We start from the raw sequence: 21,588 nt of genomic DNA, 5'->3' as shown, positions 1-21,588 counted from the left end.
AAATATTTCAAGAAAATCAATCTTCAGAAAAAATGTATTTACATTTAAAGAAAATTAAAAATGTTCACAATTCAAGAAATGAAAATCACAATTCAAGAAATGATTTACATGTTACATGCAATTAATAACTGAAATTGCTGTTTTATCACCAAATTTCTATTGCGTGACTAACGCAGTAAAAGCTATTTTGCACATTCTGACTTATTTTTGTTAATTTTCGTAGATTGTAAATTACTTTCTTTGTCCACTTGTCAATACTTAACTTTTTGATATTTAAAAAAAAAAAATTCATGAAAGTTGGCATATTGCTTTAAAAGAAAATCCCCCAGAACGAATACTTTATTTTACGTCTAATGGCTACTGTTAGCAGCGTTCATTATCGAGCAATTTTAGCAGTCGTCGTGAATGTATAATTACTGTTTGATGATTTATGAAGTATTACGTAACGAATAACAATTTTCATTTATCAGCTGACTCCAAAACGTAACGTATACTAAATATGACAGATTTATACTTGACATAATGGTTGATTAATTAACATAGACATATACGAACGTTTACTCGGCAAGGTAGAGAGTGGTCTATGAAATGAATATACCTTAAATTACTATATGTTATCTTTTTGTACAGTTTTCTTTTTAATGAACCACGTGTTAAAATCATGATGTACTTCTCTTGCAAGATTTATAGAATTTGTAGACAATAAAATGTTTTAAGTTGAAAAATTAGATAACTTTATAATAAATAAAATATGTAAGTAAATAATGTGGTAGGTTAAATGTAACCCATTGACCTCTCGTCACACCAGTTCTTGCTCGTATCTTAATATATATTTGTCTTATCTTTGAAACAGAAACAACCTTATATAAGATGGAATCTTAAAAAGTTATCGGAGTATTTCCCAGTCTGTTTTATCATATTGCCTTTCAACATTTTTTTCTGCACTTGCAAAATATAATTACTTAATAGATCTACATATTATTTTATACATATATTTGTATAAAAAGATCTCGTTTGGTCTTGTGTTGAAATCTTGCATTTTGTATGTGGCACGGATATCCCAATCTATGATAAAAAAAGTTAAATACTCTATGGTTTTCCTGAATATATCATCTACCGTTTGAAGTGGTGCCCAGGAGGCTTGCATTTATATATTCGAACCTGAAATTATAGATTAACGAAATATACAAATACATGTGCATGTAATTGGCACCTTGCCTAAACGTCACATTTTTTTAACACTTTTTTCTGTTGAATTCCAAAAAATGTAAGTCTTACTGCAACAAACTTTGTTTTTACAATGTTTCCCGTTGAGTTGTATACATCCCCATGTTACATGTTTAAGTTGTAACTTAATCATATTACCAATTTGAGTTATATAAACTTTCCCGTGCTACACGTTTTAGTGCCTGCATATTAACCATTTGAATTTTTTATATACTTTTCATTGTTACACGTTAAAGTTATATGCTTCCGTTTGACTTTTATTCTTACCAAAAATGTACCCGTTAAAAATGTTAACTGTCCCATGTTACCTGTACGAGTTAATTTCTTCATCCATGTTACTCGTGTGAGTTGTGTTTTTTCCCAATTTTACTTGTTTATTATTGCTATTAAATACACATTAAAAGATTTCATTTCAACTCGAACATTTACCTCGTCTAGAGTTCCAACGAAGCCACCAAAGGATTCATTGCCTATTTTACACACATTACCTCCAATATTAAGTGAGCCGTGACGTCGAGCAATTTCAGACGCTGAAAGTTTAATAAAAAAAAAAAAAATGATCATACCAAATATATTTTGAAGACATCATTACGTAAGCTCTTTAAATTGATAACTTTCTACATTTGTTATTTCAAACAATACTGCGTTTATATCTACACCAAAACATCAACAGCATCAACGCTATCAACAAATTTAGTTATATGCATATACTTTTATGCTTCAAATTCTTTAAAGTTTTTTTTTTCCAAAACGGTTCGCTTCTTTTTCTGTATTTAAAATGAACTCAGATCAACATCTACAGTCATTTTAAAGGATTCAAATTAAAGAGGCAATATCCCATGATATCATGACCAACATAAAAGGGCGGTTATACGTTTAATTATAATGATGATGTTCACAAAACTTCCGAGAAGAATTAAGGATATGTTTTGTTAATCATACTTTGCTGTAGAAAACCAGATCACAGTTTGTAAAGGATGAATGGTTTGAAAACAACCACCGCCTCCATACAGAGATCGTCAACTTAGATTTCTGTTCGTAACATTTATCAAAAAAAAGGAATTTTTGTCTTCCAACACATTTTGTAGATGACAGTTTAAGTGATGTTGTTAATTGAGGCTGTCTATATTTAGATTATGATTAATAATTATATTATGTAACAATGCATACCTCCTGGTATATCTAATGTTGCCACTAATCCATCCACTTCTGCTACAAACTGACCTTTTCCAAATTTAAACCAAGCATCTATCATTTTATCAGCCTGAAACATTAAGCAATTAAATGTGAGCTTGAATCTAATTTTGTATACACAACTTGTATGAATCTCATTTATTTTCTTGTTTTCGTTTGTCATGCAACGTGGAAATTAAATGTCAGCCAGTGTTTTTCAGATAGAAAACTAAAATATCTTGAGTTGTTGACTAAATCACAAATTCAATATTAGAAACAAGAGATTTCCTTTTAAGAATAAGTGATACAAAAAGAAACTGAAATTGGCATTAATTGAAATAATGACAATAATAGGATCATTTACCCCTGTCGTGATGTTTACAAAATCATATTCTAATGCTTTCTTCTTTGGGACCGCAGCAAACTTCATATTGATTTTATCTGGTCCAAATTGTTGTTTCTCGCGATCCATACCAATAAATACAGAAGGTCCGATATCTGACGGTCCACAACCAGAATTATGAACAAGTCCCTGACTGTGACCTGTCCCCGTGGGCTTAAACCGGATGTAAACGTATACATCTTTACCCCATTCAGAATTTGAAAATATGTTATCGTTTATAGCTGCATTTCCGTCAAAATATGCTGTACCGTCGCCATTATACGTGACATTCTCCACGTGAAGGCCAATATTCCTGTCTAAATCTTGCTGTAGTGTATCAAAGGTCAAATGAAGGTCAGGTACACATTCTGTAACGGTAAAAGTATTCATTGATTATGTTTTTAATTCACCGCTATCTCCTTCAGTTAATGTATATATGTAAGGTATGACTAATAAAGACGGTACATGTATTTTGATATTTATATTTATTACATTTGTATTATAATCATCCTGTTATTAAAATATGATCTAATTATTATATAACCGTCACAAAAGTAAACATTTCTCAAATAAGGCATATCAATATATCGCCGCTATGATACTGCACGGTTGTAACGACAATTCTGACGTTTTTATTTTAAATATCTAAAGTCATAGCAAATTTATTTGTTCTATGTTTCAATGGCAGATTACAGATATGCAGTATCATAAACGTGTTTTAAAAAATTCCGGCAAATTTTATAGCCGTTTATAAACGTTTGCCTTCGCGAGCTTACAGCCGATTTTACTGCGGCGAAAAAAAATGTCAAAAACATTAAATACTAACTACATAACCGTAGAGGAATATCAGAAACCGCTCATAGGGGGCAATGTTTGTATACCAGTATATGTACTTAGAGCAAAATATAACATTTGAAATAAAATTATGGCGCTATTATTATAAATAAACGGTGCGGAAAGTCTGATTCATATAATATAACAAGGTGAATGCACATTGCAACGGGCATTCAAGACAAAATGTCATCAGAACCTTCTAGACAAAATTAAAACATTCTGGACAAAATGTCACTACGACATTCTTGGTCAAATGCCACAGTAGCATTCTAGACAAAATGTCATTATGTCATTCTAAACAAAAGTCTTCACGAAAATCCAAACAAAAGTCATGACATTCCAGACAAGATATCTTCACGGCATTCGAGACAAAATTACAACACTCTGGACAAAATGTCAACACGGCATTCTAGACAAAAAGACACCGCGAAAAAATGGCATCACGACATCTAAACAAATGTCATAACGGCATTCTAGACAAAATGACATCACGGCGTTCTAGACAAAATGACATCACAGCATTCTAGACAAAAAGACACCACGACATTTTAGACAAAATTGCATCACGACATTCTAGACAAATGTTATCACGGCATTCTAGACAAAATGACATCACGGCGTTCTAGACAAAATGACATCACAGTATTCTAGACAAAAAGACACCACGGCATTCTAGACAAAATGACATCACGGCATTGTAGACAAAATGACATCACGGCGTTCTAGACAAAATGTCATCACGGCATTCTAGACAAAATGACATCACGGCATTGTAAATGACATTACGGCATTCTTACCAAAATATAAGCACATCATTCTAAACAAAACGTTAACTTGCACCAGAAGCCACAAAAACAAATTTTTTCTTCTGGTAAAGCGGATGTGAATACGTACAGGCAAATTAATCTTTTCCGTTAAGATATAAAACTTAAGATAAATAATTCTCATTTGAAAATGACTATGTTAAACTTCTTCCCGAGAAGTATAAAAAAGATACATGTAATTTGTATAAGTAATTTCTGCTTCTACTTTATATTAACATAAAAACGTCAGGTGTTTACTTTCTTAATTGTTTCAATTTTACACCTTTTTTGCCGCTGTTGTTGCTTACAGATGACATACATCTTAAGCCCTATATAGCTTGTTAATTTCTTATTCTATTCAAGTAATGTAAGGCAATCAAGCAAAGTCTTTCTGTGTATGGACATACCTTTCTTCTGTTTGGCCGCTAACTCTTAAATTAAATATCAATTATATACAATGTATAACAGTGTCGGATATCAGGCAATGCTATTTTACTCGTTTGCATGGCCAATAAGTTGATAAATTATTCGATATAACATACAGCAGCATATAACAGAATAAATATATATGTGTGTCCTGCACCAATGCTTCTACATATGAAATATTACAACAGAAAAGGAATTAACAAATCATTTTATTTTTGAATTATAAAATCATTTATTTTTATGATGCAAGTATTTTTTTTAAATATATATGTTGTACATTGCTTTAAAGCTATACTATGCCAATCTTTGGGTGTCTAGAATACTTTTATTGCATTTATTGAAATAAAGGAAATTATTGCTGAAAATAAGAGAATGCCCAAATAATGTTCCCTACTACTGATCCAGATCATTTAGTCCTTTCTTAAAAAAATAAACAAAACAAAACAAAAACCGTCATTCGTTCCCAATGATACTTTGTATTTATAATGTTAACATATATAGTGTGTAGAGTTTAAAACATATTAACTCTGTGTATACTCAAACGATGTTTATTTTACAGTTTAAAAAGATTGTAAAGTAGTTACAATGTATATGAAAGTTTTGCATAATATATTTCTAAATGCCCCTACCTTTGTTCGATTTCATGAAACCATCTGTGTAATAAATGCATTGACATTCTTTCGTGGAGAATATGGTACCATGACTGCAAGGACGATCTATCCAAAAGCCGTTAATTTCTTCTTGATACCATCCCGACCCCTTCGTCGACGATTTGAACATGCACACTGAAATAATCACAAAATGTTGCAACGCTTTTCAATTTTTGGACATTTTTCTACAATAAGAATAATTATTCTAGAAAAAAAAAACGGAACGAGTGAATCACTAAATGGAATATTAATCTCGAAAAAAAAATTGCCAGTCCCGTCATGGCACAAAACCTCAGTGGAGTCCATATAAAAGTATGGATTATATGGTTATACCATTTAATGGTTGAACAAAGAAGGACTTATATGAAACAAGTAGTAAGGGTATGCAACAGTTGAAAATCTGCAACGTGTTTTTGTTGTTGTTGTTTATTTGAAATGTCCATAAGAGAGTTTGAACTAATTATTGCAATTTTATTCTAAAAACTTACAACAAACATTGATAAATGTTAGAGGATAATATCTTGATAGACTGATTCCCTGCAATCTTTTTAAAATCAAAATGTAAAAAATAATAGGAAACTAATTGGCTTAAAGCAAGCATGCACAATGCACAATGCATAGAATTTCGGCTTGAATCATATCAAAAGCTAAAACTATAAAGCAGCCAAGAAAGCTGTCGCTCCTGTCTGCACAGCGGTGCCGAAGTCTTTCTGAAATTCAGATAAACCAATATGATATTTCAAACAAGCATCATCAGCATCATATAATCTGTACAACATCCTTCCTGTCGTCATATACTGAAATTGAAGTAAAGCTAAATTTGTCTTTGTCATTTTCAAAAATTATCAAAGCTATTCCTGCAAGCCTTCTGTTTGTCAGTTTAGCTCCAAAGTTTAACATCACTTGTTGTCAACAATGTGGGTGAACGTTTAGGCAGCAAGCAAACAGTGTTAAAATCATCTTACACAAGTGTCGTCAATCAAGCAATCTAAAAATACATACCTTGGCCAACAGTACCAATTCCGTTTACTTGAAAAATTATTTTTATGACAGTTTATTACCACAATTTACAGATACTAGCAGTTATATTTCTAAAACAAACAAAACCTGGTAAGTGCTCGGGGACATGGACGGTAGATTTGAATTATCACTACCGTCTATGAAGAGACTCAATAAAACCGAGCCTGCAACATTGCGTGTTGATCTGTTTTTTTATCTATTTTAGTAAAACAACGTTTTGTGAAAAGAAACAAATTACCAAAATAACATTAAAAACTTCTTTTGCATTTCAATTAAATGAAAGAGAATGAAAATAATCTACAGTCAATCATGTATCATAGAGAGGCAAGGGACAGTCCAACATTTCATTATATTTAAAGGCATGCAATTGATCACTTCTCATAATAACACAACATGCGTCATTAGCAGATATTTGTTTAATTAATTGTGCACCATCAAAACATAATGCTTAACTTTATACAATATTTAAATATCATGACCGAAATTTACTTGGAGAAATTGCTTCAACACGGTCGGTCACATCTGAAGAATAATTCAAAGTTATCATTTTCTTTAGTACCGCAGATGTTATTATATATAACATGAGCATTACTATTCATCATATTGTGTGATGTAAAGTATGAAGTCCTGGTTATTTTAATAGAACTTAAGTAACGCAATGGCGGTTAAAAAGCAAATTTTGTTGTTGGTTTTACTCTGTGTGTGTATGTTGCTGCTATAGCTGACTGATAAAGGTTACATGAATTTGGTAAAAAAAAATATTATTCACATACAATACAGCTTACAAAGCATGGTAATTTTGCAAGGTAATCGGACAAATATAGAATATTGAAATAAAACAGTAATCCTATATATCTTATATACATGTATACAGAACGTTTAGTATGACACCTTAATCACGAAAAAAAAATCAATCATCATTAAGCATATGGATAATAAAAAACAAACGTTTAGGTTTACAAATCAAAATTAAAATTTAACATGTAAAATTCTGTGTGTACCAATTTAAAGCAATTATCGATGAAACTAGAACATGAGAATGATGATCTAATAAACTTCGTGATGCTGAAACAAAACATAAGTAAAACATTGTAACATCAATAAAGCATTGTAATATCTTATGTTACCTTGTGGGGGCAGGTTTTCTACAGGAGGACATGCTTGGTTACAGATGCCTTTAGGATCTAGCTCACATTGATGTGTGAACGGGTTGAACCTCTCATTTTTAGCACAGCATTTCGCAATCGGGGTAGTACTCGTGCAGTCCCAGTAAGCGCGACAGGAAATATGGTATGATGCGAGCCGTCCTCTTCTCCCCTCACATACATCTGTTGCAATGAATACAATCATATGCTTATACAATGAAAGGATTAAATCAAAGGAATCGTGTCATATTATGGTGGTAAACAAGATAACAAAATTCGAAAGTATAACAATAACAAAATTTTCACCTTTAAATACTAATTCTGGTAAGGCCAGCGCTAGGACTTGTGTTGGCATGTGTCACTGCTGTCTTTGAACAGACTAAATCAAACCTAGCATGCAATATTTTCATTTTTTGACCTTTAAGAGTTTGATATTTTATACTATCTTAATGTAAGAAGTTCAATCAATTCATAAATGCTTTTGTAAAATGGTTTAAAATATGACCGTATACAATTCATACAGACAAAGGCCTTACCGCATTCAGATTGTTGCGGGAACACGCACTGTAGGATATTCAAGCTCCATAGAAGGCCATACGCACAGTCTTGTATGACGGGTATACCGTCGATACTGTCACACTGAACAAACATCGAACAATCTCCCGGATACATAGCATAGCCAATTCCATTATCCCATTTGCATTCAGTAGAGCAGTTTAGAGGGATTGCTTAATATGAGATTTTAGAGTATTAGACTGTTGGTTTTGTTATATTAGACTGTTGATTTTTTTATATTTGACAATATTTACAAACAGTAATGTGAAGCATGTTTTCTTTTAACAAAAATAAATAAAACAATCAGCATTAAAGTAAAGTCTCAAGTGAAACTATTTTTTATCATAAATGTATGCCACAGCTACAAACCACAGCTCATCTAAGTTACCGTACTAAGGTACTTTGAATCTGTTATGTACTTATTGTTAATTGAATTTATTAGAATCCCAATTGGTCTAAATCGGTAATGGATGGTTATTTGAAAAAAAATCTTAATAGTTCAATAAGCTAGAAAAATATTATTTTGTAACAGATTGTATGAAAATTATGTAATACATACTTGGGCAGTTGAGGACCTTACACTTGACAACGTCATTTGGTTGACCTGCGCAATTGTTCTTAGGGTCACCGACCGCGTTTACCTGGCATGTTCTTGTTCTCTCTTGAATTCCAGGGCCACATTCCTCTGAACATTTTGTCCATTTTGTCCAAACAGCCCATTCTATCTCATTTCAATCAAATTGTTGTTAAACAAACAAAACAATAGCAGGGTATATTATTAAATGTACACTAGTGGTTATTATATTAAGTCTATTTAAAGTACATGTAATAACAAATGTATTTTTGAAAACATCCGTTGTTTTTAACATATTTCATATCTGATTTATATCACAGTTTTTGGGTAAATATTATACATGGGTTTGAATATAATAATTGGACTAAAACTCGATAATTTGTAGTACTTGATTGGCCAACCTGGTTCAAAGCATGGTGGGAAATCAAAACACTCGACCATATCAACAGCGTCTCCACGACATGTTAAGCCGCCATTTGAAGGTGGCGGGTTTTCGCAGTATCTCTGGCGGATTTTAAAACCAAACGCATGAGCTGCCCCTACAATATTACACATTTAAAGTGTTTTTGTTTTCATTGAAATGATTACAAGTTGTCATATTTCTCTAAGTACCATACATAATTAACAGAAAGCAGGCACATACTGACAAAGTCCCCGCAATATACCAACAAAAGTATAAAGCAAGGATATGAAGATCATTCACCAATAAAGTTACAAGCTGTTATCTCTGTAAAATAAATTTTTAGTTAAAGCCTAATAAAATATGAGCATGAACAATGATAATGGACAATGATTAAATCTATTAAGCGAAAAGTTAAAGTTCTTTTGCTTTCTATCCTTCATCTATGAACGTTGGAATCTAAAATATTTATTGAGCTGTGCTCCTTGCAAATTTCACATGTATTAAATTCAAAGGGCAACAACTAAAATTAACGTTCCGACTTGTCACACTTGACATTCAATTTCACTGTTATATACGGTTATACATGTAATAATGTTTCAAAATAATATCACTAATATTGAGTTATGGTTCGGAAAAACATCATGCAAGAACAAAACTAAAGGTAATCATTTCAAAATAAATAAGCAAATAGTTATAATTATTTTGCTCTGCACTCCTCCTCAATCTTTTAACCTCTTCATTTTCAAGATGATATCTCACACACTTCTTTAGTTATGTTCCGAACATATACGTGATGGAAAGACAGGTGGCCCAAAGGAGATTATTACTATAGAAAGTAATAGATTCATAAAGCGCAATTTCTAACAATACAAATCAGTGAGAAAAAATGCACATCATTTTAATTATACCTTGTCAATTATATGAAAACTTGTGTGATATGCATATTTATTTAAAGATATCAAATGATTGACTTATATTGCATTTTAGTAGGAGGTTGATTTGATATGAATACTTTACCTCTTGAACAATCTGCCATACATTTTCCAAACAAACCCCATTCCGTCCACCCACCATTGACTGGGCAAGCGATTTTGGTGTTACACTGTATTCTTTCTTCATTATAACCATTACAACCCCTTCCATTACCTTGAGGAGATGGATTGTTACAATACCGCAGACGGAACTATATCAGGTAGAAAAAAAACTGTAATTTATAATGCATTTTCTATTGAATTCTATTGAAATGTTTGTAATATAAAGCATTTTATGACTAAATTTAGGTTATAACGGCTGATATGGAAATTTTGACAATTAACATTATTAATGTGGTACTAGTACCATCAGAAAGACTCCAAGAGATATTTCAAATATAAAACATCACGATGGATGTAAATGGTTTTACTTACCTTGTATCCAATTCCACAAGATGCCGAACACGCGGACCAACGTCCCCATATGGACCATCCTCCGTGCTGATTGCAGATTTTGCCAGAATCACAGTCTACAGTTTCGAATTCCCGACCAACACAATGTGTGCCACCGTATTGTGGTGCTGGGCTGTTACAATATCGAAGTCTACAAATAGGAAAATAATGCATGTTAATTGCAATTCATTTAAATGACTTATTATATGTATTGATTACAAGTTAAGATGAAGTCAGGTAATTACATTATGTAATATAAGCAAATGTATATCAAATTATCATTTGTACCTTTTTCTTTGACCAACTCCACACAAAGCATCACATTCTTCCCATTTACCCCATGCTCCCCAGTTGCCATTGACAGGACAAGCTGTGTCACTTCTACATTTACGACGTTCTTGAGGAATACCAAGACATATCATTCCACCGAACTGTGGTCGTGGATTGTTACATGTACGAACTCTACGTTGATATCCATGACCGCACTTAGCGTCACAAATATCCCACTGTGACCATGGGCTCCAATCGCCATCAATCGGACATGTTATTCCTGATTCACAATGTCGTTTTTCCTTTGGAATTCCTAAGCATATCTGTCCACCAAACATCGGTTTCGGGTCAGTACAAGTTCGTTCTCTGACCTGAAACCCTCTTCCACATTTAGCATCACACGACTTCCAAGCTGACCAATCAGCCCAATTTCCGTCCACTGGGCACATATATCCCGTATCACATCTTTTAATTTCTTCTGGCACTCCAGCACATAGCTTTCCACCTAGTGATGGTCTGGGATTGCTACATGTTCTATATCTATAGTGATAGCCAGTTCCACAAGACACAGAACATTTATCCCATCTAGACCAAGGAGACCAATTTCCATCAACAGCACATGGCACATTTACGTCACAATCAACAATTTCTAACTGTGGCCCTTGGCATGGTTTTCCTCCATGTAATGGTTTCGGGTTAGAGCACTGTCTCCAACGTTCTCTGATACCTACACCACATTTAGCATCACAGTCTGTCCACAGTGACCAACTAGTCCACATTCCATCAACTGAGCAAGGACGACTATTTGTACATTTAACCATCTCAATAGAGGGCCCTGTACAGTCCATTCCTCCAAACATTGGTGAAGGATTGTTACACAAACGAACGCGTTCTTGAACTCCCATTCCACAGCTTGCAGAACATTTCGTAAAGTCACTCCACATTCCCCAGTTGCCATTTACGGCACATGCAATACCCGAATCACACTGACGAAGTTCTTCTGCAAAACCTTTGCATTTTAGTCCACCATAAGCAGGCATAGGATCAGCACATAATCTTGATCTGCGCTGCATTCCCGTGCCACACGTTTTCGAACAATGACCCCATGGTAACCATAGCGCCCATTGACCATCTATAGGACAATAAGTGCCGGTGTCGCAGTCTACTACCTCAGTTTTAGGGCCTTTGCATGGCATACCCCCGTACATTGGAGAAGGTAAGTTACATTCTCTGTATCTTTCTTTAACACCTATTCCACATTGTACAGAGCAAAGGCTCCACTTGTTCCATGCTGACCATTGCCCATCGACAGGACACGGAACACCGCTATCACATTTGATTGTTTCCTGTTTTGGACCTTGACAGTGAATGCCACCATAGAGAGGAGTTGGATTTGTACATTCTCTAAATCGTGATTTTATCCCCATAGCACAGTCTGCTGAGCAAACTGTCCATTCTGACCAGAAACTCCAGCCTCCATGAACAGCACAATTTTTTAGAGTGTCACACTTCTTTTCTTCTATACTAACGCCAATACAATCGCTACCTCCATGTCTAGGTGATGGTGAATCGCATAATCTTTTTCTTGCATGAATACCTACCCCGCAGTTAACATTACAGATGCCCCACTCCAACCACATGCCCCATCCTCCATCGACGGCACAGGGCACACCTGTATTACAGTTAACAACTTCAATGTCAAAACCTGGACACATGTTACCTCCAAACTTTGGTGGGGGGTTATTGCATATCCTGTATCTTTCCTGTTTACCCATTCCACAAGTACCATTACACACAGTGTAAGCAGACCAAGTCCCCCAATTACCATCAACTGGACAGGGTATTTTAGTATCGCATGGTCCTATTTCAAAGGCAGGTCCAAAACATTGTATACCACCATACTGCGGGGACGGATTATTACAATCTCTATGTCTTTCCATTTCCCCGATACCACATGTAACACTACATTTAGACCACGCATACCATCCACCCCAACCTCCGTCGATTGCACAATGTACACCAGTGTTACAGCTGATAATCTCTTCTGTTGGTCCTTTACAGTGTAAGCCGCCATACTGTGGAGGTGGGTCATTACAGACACGGGATCGTACTTGCTTACCAATGCTACATGTTACTGAACATGCTGAAAAAGTTCCCCAGAGAGACCAATGTCCATCGATTGGGCATGGTTTAAGAGAGTCACAAACCTCTAATTCCTCTGCAAAACCTTTACATGTAACCCCACCGTATTGCGCTGGTGGATTATCACAATTTCTGATTCTCCTTCGTTCACCCATGCCACAGGACGCTGTGCAACTTGACCAAGCCATCCAGAAACCCCAGTTTCCATTGACTGGACAAGGTTTACCTGTGTCACAATTTCGCATTTCTTCTGATACACCAACACAATCTACACCACCATATAATGGCGCTGGGTTATTACAAACTCTATTTCTTATTTGTTTTCCTACTGCACAATCCGCCATACAAATTGACCATGGCGACCAAAACGACCATGAACCATGAACAGGACAAGAAACCCCTGTATTACATTTTTCAATTTGTTCAGGAGGTCCCATGCAAGGTGTTCCACCAAACTGCGCTGGTGGGTCATCACAAAATCGTTCTCGCTTTCTAACACCAATGCCACATGTTTCTGAACATCCACTCCAAAGAGTCCACAAGGTCCAGTGTCCGTCAATTGGACATGGCTTTCCTGCATTGTAAAACATATATATTGCTTAATCAAGATGATTAAATACAACTTATGCGACATGAAAAACGTATCGATTTCATGTAGAGAATCATCAAATTTAATACAAGAAATGAAAATGTTGATAATGTTAGCACGCATAGAAAAAGTTATTAGGTTATATCACGCCAATTGAATGCGCTACACATATAAAAGCTGGTAAAGTGATATTTTCAACTTGATATTTTTAATTAATCTTATTTTGCTTATCAAATAGTTTTAAAAGTTGTGAAAAACGTACACAAACATTCGTCATTAACTGAATTATGATTTTACGTATAGGTTAGAGTGTATATTGGGTGTTCTTCGTAAATAAGAAAGCTAAAAAGGAGCGGAGCTTGTGAAGCGACTGTAGCTTTCTTATTTACGAAGAACATCCAATATGCACTCTAACCGGCTTAGTGCTCCGCCCACTTGCGTTTTATAATATAAAACGTCCAATTTATATAAAATCTGTTCTATTAAGTTTTGAAACCTGAAAATTTGAAAAATCAAATTCGGTGATTGCCTTAAAAAATTGGCGAGCACTTAGTATTGTTGTATGTGCCAGTTGGTAGTCATTCTGGAGTATCAAATCAGTAAGGCATGACCAATAAAGTCCTGTGGATGATCCATAATCAAATTCCGATCATAAAAGTTTTGACAACTAACAAAAGTGACGTGATCTTATGTAATGTTTTAACTATCAAATATACACCCTGGTGATTTATGATAAGTGTCGCTTGTATATACAACATATGCACCCTGTATTGATATGTTACCGCTCAGTGATGCATATATATATACAAATCTTTTTATTTAAGAAATTAGTTATTGGGAAAAGGTCTTTTACTTTCATAATCCTAAGAATAGATTTGTAATATCAAAATTATCTTACTATCGTCTGTTGCAAATCTTACGTTATAACAGTCATTGTCACATTGTTTTCGCTCTTTCAGGAACATTTATAAAATTCAATCCTTAACTTGTTCTGTGAAAGATTTTTTAAATGGAATAATGAAAAAGAATCAATAAGTCTTGACTGAATACATTCTGCTATTGCTCTAAAGCTTGAAAAACAATCATTTAAAAACATTGACACTCTTATTTTCACGTTTGTCACAAAAACACCATAATTTTCAAAATGACAGAAAATCACACAGAAAACTAGAAAACGATCATTTGAATTTATATTAGGTAATTTCACTGTGTATGGGTGTTTATGAAATATTAAAGTGTGATTTAGTTACTAGCTTTTTGAAACATCTAATAAATATATTCACTTTGAAATTCCGCTGTTCTACCCGGTATCTTAATCTTTGTTGTTTTTTTATTTTCTTTGTATGAAATTTATGTATGCATAAGTCATATTTTTCATGTTATAATCGTAATTGAACGATCAGTAATTACACATTTAACTTTCAATAAGCTAACATTCTATGTATACTGGTAAATAACATATCTTACCAGTAATGCAATTCTGAGTTTCTTTCGCTGGACCTTTGCATTGTAGTCCGCCAAATTGTGGTGCAGGTGACGTGCACGCCCTCACACGGTTTTGTTTACCGGACCCACAAGTGACACTACATACACTCCAGTCTAACCATAGTGTCCATCCACCATCAATTGGACATGATAAACCTGAAACACAGTATTTTGTTTATTCAAAAATCTAAAGACACTTAAATGTTAAGATAAATATAAAGATGGGGTACTATATTCAGTAAGTAATAATTAAAAGGCCTTTCAATAAAAAAGCATTGAATGATTAATAGTTCTTGAGTGAAAATGATATCGACAAGTTAAAGCTTGAGTTGGTTGTTATGGCTTTAAAATTAAAATGAAAGCTAGGGCGGCGTTTATATACGTACGCATAATAATGAAGAGGCAATAATTAGAGATTTCCCAACCTGACTTAAATGAATGATTGCATATTAAAAATGCTTCATTGACGGGACTGATAAACGAATTATGACACTGATTTAGTCCCTAGTAGCTTATAAGTGGTATCTAAAAGCATTTGAATTAAAAAGCATAGTAACATCAACATTTATGTTCATATGGTAATGACAGCGGAACCTCAAAGGCTTGAAAGTCTACTAAAACGTTCGTAAAACTTAAATTCACCAATACGAGTAAACAATGAGCGGAAGTTATTAGATTAGAAAGGCTACCAATTGTAATAATATCCATTGAATAAAAAAATACACGGAATTAATGCTGGACGGGTCAAACAATTTAATTCGGGTTTGCTATTATATAGGGATTTAAATAATAATTAAACCTCGTTGGAATTTGTCATGGAACCAACACACCTGTAAAATACTTGGTGGATTTGTGAAAAATATTGAACATAAATAAACAAAATATATCATAAATAGGTAAAAGACCCCAATGGAAAACAAGAATTCTCACGAAAATAACTAGAATTAAATGCAGTTGCGTGTCTTTAAATATTACCATTTTAATTTTAAACCAATTTTCCATAGCCTTTTTGTTGCAGTCATAGATTATGATTAAAGGAGAATAACTGTTTGTTTTGACATTTGGACCGAAAAATAATAACTTCAGATGCAAAATCAAAATAAGTAAGGTAGCTACAAGAGAAAATTAAATTTGATCTGACATTCAAAACAAACCAGTTTTTCCTATTCGTTTCATGCCCTTTTCGTTATATTAAGTACTTATGACTAACTGTGCCATGCACTCTCATTCATAAAGAAAAATGACGAATAATGACACATTATTATGAAATCATAATTATTATTTATATTTGACGTTTATTACATTGAAGACTTTTCCAAACATTTTTATAAAAGAATTTATACTTGTCCATGTTTAATACCAACAAATCAAAAGTAAAAATGATGTAAATGAAATTTAACTTTAGAACTTTTGACTTAAAAAGTGAACAAACCAAATTTGCCACTATATTTAGTACTTTTTACTTAATAAATTCAATCATTTTGAAAGTCAAGTCTGTACCTTTGTACCTTCTACAGAAAGGAAAATGAAACAATTCAACATTTGTTTTTGCAATGCATTGCAATAAATGGCCTAATTTGAGACATATATAACCCCCCCCCCATTAATCACTAATTGTAGAGGTATTGATTTTGGGTTTTGAAAGTAAAAACATATTCAACATTTAAATAATTAAATGTAAATTTATTTATGTAACATGTAAATAAATAATCTGCCAGCACAAAGAGCTTGAGAACAAATGTGTGTTACCTGTATTACAAGGTGAAACGTCTGTATCGGGACCTTTACACATAAGACCACCATACAATGGGCTGGGGTTATTGCACACTCTGACTCGTATTTTTTCTCCTGTGCCACATGTTGACTGGCATGTACTCCAAGGAGACCAAAATGACCAACCACCATGTATAACACATTTTTTATTTGTATCGCACTTCGTTTCTTCAATCGCGAAACCTATGCAATCTTTTCCTCCATATTGTGGTGGAGGCATGTTACATTCTCGTGTCCGTGCATGAAGACCTACACCACATTTTGCATTACACGGCCCATAATCGCTCCATGATCCCCACAAACCATCAACGGGACAAGGGATCATAGTATCGCATTTTGACAGCTCCTCTTGTGGCCCAACACATGGAGTACCACCATATTGAGGCGGAGGATTTGAACAATCTCTCAATCGGGTTTGTATTCCTGAACCACAAGAAACAGAACACGGGCTAGGTGGATACCATTCAGACCACCCACCATTTACAGGACAATGGACACCTGTATCACAGCTTTCTGTCATAATACTTAATCCTTTACATGGTAGACCACCAAAATTTGGTATAGGGTTATTACATTCTCTTCTTCTTTTTCTTTTTCCAATACCACAATCGCCAATGCATGGTGCCCAAGCGTACCACAGGGACCAACCTCCATTAATAGGGCAGTAAGTACCAGTATCGCAGTCGACTATATCAATATCAGAACCTCTACATTTACGCCCGCCAAATTGCGGAGGCGGATTTGTGCAAGTTCTTGTACGATTGTGAATACCAATACCACAGGCAACATTGCAAGTACCAAACGATGTCCATAATGTCCAACCTCCATGGACAGGGCATAACTTGCCCGTGTCACATGGGATGTCCTCTGTATTCCCTCCAAAACAAATGCTTCCACCATATTGTGGAATAGGGTTATCACATTTCCTTGTCCTGGTCTGCATACCAATACCACAGTTCATGTTGCACTTGCTGTAAGCACTCCATTGACCCCAGTTACCATCTGTAGGACAATGTACACCGGTATCACAATCAGCAGTTTGATCCTGAGGACCCTGACAGTGCATTCCACCATATCCTGGAGGAGGATTAGTACATGTCCGAGTTCTTGCATGCATTCCAATACCACATGATGTAGAACAATGAGTCCATTTTGTCCATGGTGCCCAGTTACCATTTATAGGACAGAACAGGTTTGTATTACATTCTCGAATTTCTTCAGCATTTCCTGGACAAATATCACCGCCATACTTCGGCGGTGGATTTGTACATGTACGTACCCTTTGTTGCAATCCATTTCCACACGTGGCAGTGCATCCTTTCCAAGGCGACCAAGGGGTCCAATTTCCATCAATCGGGCAAGGAATTCCAGTATCACATACAATATTTTCGACAGCTGAACCGAAGCACGGTTTACCTCCATACTTTGCAGATGGATTGTTGCAAACACGCACGCGTGATTGGCTACCTGCTTCACATGTTACATCACACGGAAGCCAATCCGACCAAAAGCTCCACATTCCATCTATTGGACATGCTACCCCAGTATTACACACTTTTTCCTGTAACGAGTCACCTTTGCATTGCCTTCCTCCAAACAATGGTTTCGGACTATCACATGATCTAGTTCTTTTCTGAACTCCAATAGCACAGGTCACTGAACATCCAGTCCAAATTGACCATGTGGACCAATCACCGTGTACTGGACAATTTATACCTGTTGTACAATCAACTACTTCAACATCTGGGCCTTCACAAAGACGTCCCCCATACATCGGTGTAGGATTATCACAAAGTCTACTACGATCTTTAAATCCACTTCCACAATCAACAGAACATAGTGAGAAGGGAGACCATTTTCCCCAGTTGCCGTGTATGGGACAAAATACACCAGTATCACAAATTCGCTCTTCCGTGAATATTCCTTTGCACGGAATACCGCCGTAGTTAGGAGCAGGTGAATCACAAAACCGTTTACGATGCTGTAAACCTTCGCCACATTTGGCTGAGCATGTGTACTTTGTCATAGCGAAAACCGCCGTAAATGGGGCATACATTCCCGTTTGCCATTTTTGTTCTTCTTTCCCAAAAACAATTTCCTCCGATTGAGGCATGGGAAATAAAACCCAAAGTTCTCTGTTTCACTCCTTTACCACGGGTCCCTGAGCGGGTAATACATTCCCATACCTCCAACCCCATGCCAGACAATTTGATTCCTGTATCACATATACTTTCTTCCATCTCTGAACCGGGACAGAATTTTCCACCGTACAGGGGTGGTGGGCTAGAACACGATCTTGATCTCATAGAAATACCAGAGCCACAGTCTACAGAACAAGCTGTCCAGCCAGACCAGAGAGACCAAGATCCATCAATTGCACAATTGATTTTAGTGTCACATTTTCGTTCTTGAAACATATCACCTACGCATTCGAAGCCACCGTACATTGGTGCTGGATTTGTACAAGTTCGCTTACGCTTTTGCATCCCTATACCACACTTAACATTACAAGGACCGAAATCTGTCCATAGAGACCATCCACCATCAATAGGACATGGCACCCCAGAGTCACATTTTAGTGTTTCAAGAGGATGACCAGCACAATCCCCACCGCCATACAATGGAGGTGGATTATTACAATCTCTTGTGCGCTGTTGAATTCCTAATCCACATTTTACAGAACATTTAGTGAAAGTTGTCCAAGGTCCCCAATTTCCATCTATGGGACAATTTTTTCCTGTATCACAAATTTGCTCTTCGTGTTCAAGACCGATGCAAGGCTTACCATTATACATAGGTATAGGATTATTACACACTCGTGAACGTTGAATTATACCAATACCGCACTTTTTATTGCAATGCGTATATTCTGACCAAGGTCCCCAGTTACCATTCACAGGGCAGAATATTCCAGTATCACATGGCATTTCCTCAAAGTCTGGCCCAATGCACATATCTCCGCCATAAAAAGGCACTGGTGCATTACATATTCTTTTTCGGGATTGCATACCAACTCCACACTTTTCTGAGCAATGAGTGTAACCTGTCCATGGTCCCCAATTACCATGAATTGGACATTTCGTTCCAGTATCACATGGTAATTTTTCAAAATCAGGCCCATGACAAGGTAAACCTTTGTATTGCGGTGGAGGATTGTTGCACACTCTCGACCTTTGCATTGATCCTACACCACATGTAGCAGAACAAGAAGAAAGATCTGTCCATGCTGACCAACCTCCATCGATTGGACAAATTATCCCAGTTTCACATGCAATTTCTTCTATATCTACGCCAAAACATTTCTTTCCTCCATATTCAGGAACAGGATTGTTGCAAATCCTCTTACGTGAAATCATACCTTTACCACACGACACAGGACATTTTGTCCACAATGTCCATATCCCCCAGCCTCCATCTACAGGACATGGAATGCCTGTATCACAGGGTCGTTTTTCTAATTTTTTGCCTTTGCAAGGTAACCCTCCAAACTGAGGAGGTGGATTATCACAATTACGTACTCTACTTTGCAACGATGACCCACATTTAGCATCACATACACTCCATTTGCTCCAAAGCGACCATCTGCCGTGAATAGAACATTTAACACCTGTGTCACAATCAATAACCTCTGCGTTAGGTCCGAAACAGTCATCTCCTCCGTGCATTGGGATAGGAGAATTACAATGTCTTACTCTTTTTGTTGATCCTATACCACACGAGACGGGGCATGGAAGAGGTGGTGACCATTTTGACCAGCCACCATGCACTGGACACATGACCCGTGTATCACACATTTCTTCATGTATTGGACTACCGTCACATTGAAGTCCTCCAAATTTAGGTGAAGGGTTGTTACATAAACGATGCCGCTGTCTGAAACCGACCCCACACGAAGCGGAACAGGAACCCCAAGGCAGCCAATGAGACCAAAAGCCATGTACCGGACAACTTATTCTAGTATCACACTCCTTCTCCTCACGGTCTATTCCAACACAGAAAGAACCTCCATGTTGTGGAACAGGGCTTGTACATGTTCTTGTTCTCCCTTGAATTCCTCTTCCACAATCTACGCTACACATTGAATATTTAGTCCATTTACTCCAACCTCCATCTATTGGACATATAATGCCGGTTTCACAGCTTTGTTCATCTACAGGAGAACCCATGCAATCTTTTCCTCCAAAAAGTGGTACAGGATTGTTACATAATCTAAAGCGTCTTGTTTTTCCCGAACCACATTTTGCAACACATGGTGCAAAATCAGTCCAAGCCGACCATTGTCCGTCCACAGGACAGGAAATTCCGGTGTCACAATTTTGTTTCTCTATTGACGGTCCTTCGCATATAGCACCTCCAAACTTGGGTGGCGGGCTGTCACATTTCCTATTCCGTTTTCGAAATCCGTTACCGCATTTAGCTGAACATGCTGTAAACTTCGTCCATTGGCCCCACTCACCAGGAATCGGACATGGAAGTCCCGTGTCACATGGTTCTAGAATAAATGTATCCCCAATACAAAGTTCTCCGCCAAACTGTGGAATAGGATTATTACATTCCCGTGTACGTTTACGCATACCTGTTCCACAAACGGCGTCACATTTCCCGGGTTCAGACCATCGACTGAAACCTCCATGGATAGGACAAGCTATCTTTGAATCGCAAATAGCTTCCTCCACGGCTATTCCTGCAAGTTAATCAAAATAAAGTATCTTT

The 21,588-nt window shown here is 35.9% G+C and overlaps 1 protein-coding gene across 1 annotated transcript in view; it reads right to left on the bottom strand.

Annotated features, from left to right (window-relative positions):
* Positions 1 to 1,107: 1,107 nt before the first annotated feature.
* The window catches only part of LOC132743848 (SCO-spondin-like), a 60,204-nt gene continuing 39,723 nt past the window's right edge, over positions 1,108 to 21,588 (bottom strand). The window contains exons 7-23 of the mRNA XM_060732420.1: positions 19,062 to 21,559; positions 16,852 to 18,892; positions 15,085 to 15,258; positions 10,905 to 13,602; positions 10,599 to 10,767; positions 10,210 to 10,375; positions 9,191 to 9,328; positions 8,775 to 8,936; positions 8,197 to 8,388; positions 7,643 to 7,843; positions 6,498 to 6,524; positions 5,475 to 5,630; positions 4,827 to 4,850; positions 2,765 to 3,150; positions 2,398 to 2,491; positions 1,657 to 1,757; positions 1,108 to 1,161 (exon numbers count right to left, since the gene is read on the bottom strand). Coding sequence (XP_060588403.1) covers positions 1,114 to 1,161; positions 1,657 to 1,757; positions 2,398 to 2,491; positions 2,765 to 3,150; positions 4,827 to 4,850; positions 5,475 to 5,630; positions 6,498 to 6,524; positions 7,643 to 7,843; positions 8,197 to 8,388; positions 8,775 to 8,936; positions 9,191 to 9,328; positions 10,210 to 10,375; positions 10,599 to 10,767; positions 10,905 to 13,602; positions 15,085 to 15,258; positions 16,852 to 18,892; positions 19,062 to 21,559 — 9,275 coding nt within the window. The 3' untranslated portion in view covers positions 1,108 to 1,113. The remainder of the gene's footprint in view (positions 1,162 to 1,656; positions 1,758 to 2,397; positions 2,492 to 2,764; positions 3,151 to 4,826; positions 4,851 to 5,474; positions 5,631 to 6,497; positions 6,525 to 7,642; positions 7,844 to 8,196; positions 8,389 to 8,774; positions 8,937 to 9,190; positions 9,329 to 10,209; positions 10,376 to 10,598; positions 10,768 to 10,904; positions 13,603 to 15,084; positions 15,259 to 16,851; positions 18,893 to 19,061; positions 21,560 to 21,588) is intronic.

This window comes from Ruditapes philippinarum, unplaced genomic scaffold (assembly GCF_026571515.1).
Source record: "Ruditapes philippinarum isolate M1 unplaced genomic scaffold, ASM2657151v2 ctg104_1_1_1_1, whole genome shotgun sequence".
NCBI lineage: Eukaryota > Metazoa > Mollusca > Bivalvia > Venerida > Veneridae > Ruditapes > Ruditapes philippinarum.
Note: the sequence above shows the minus strand (reverse complement) of the source record. Positions and strands in the feature narration are given on the sequence as shown.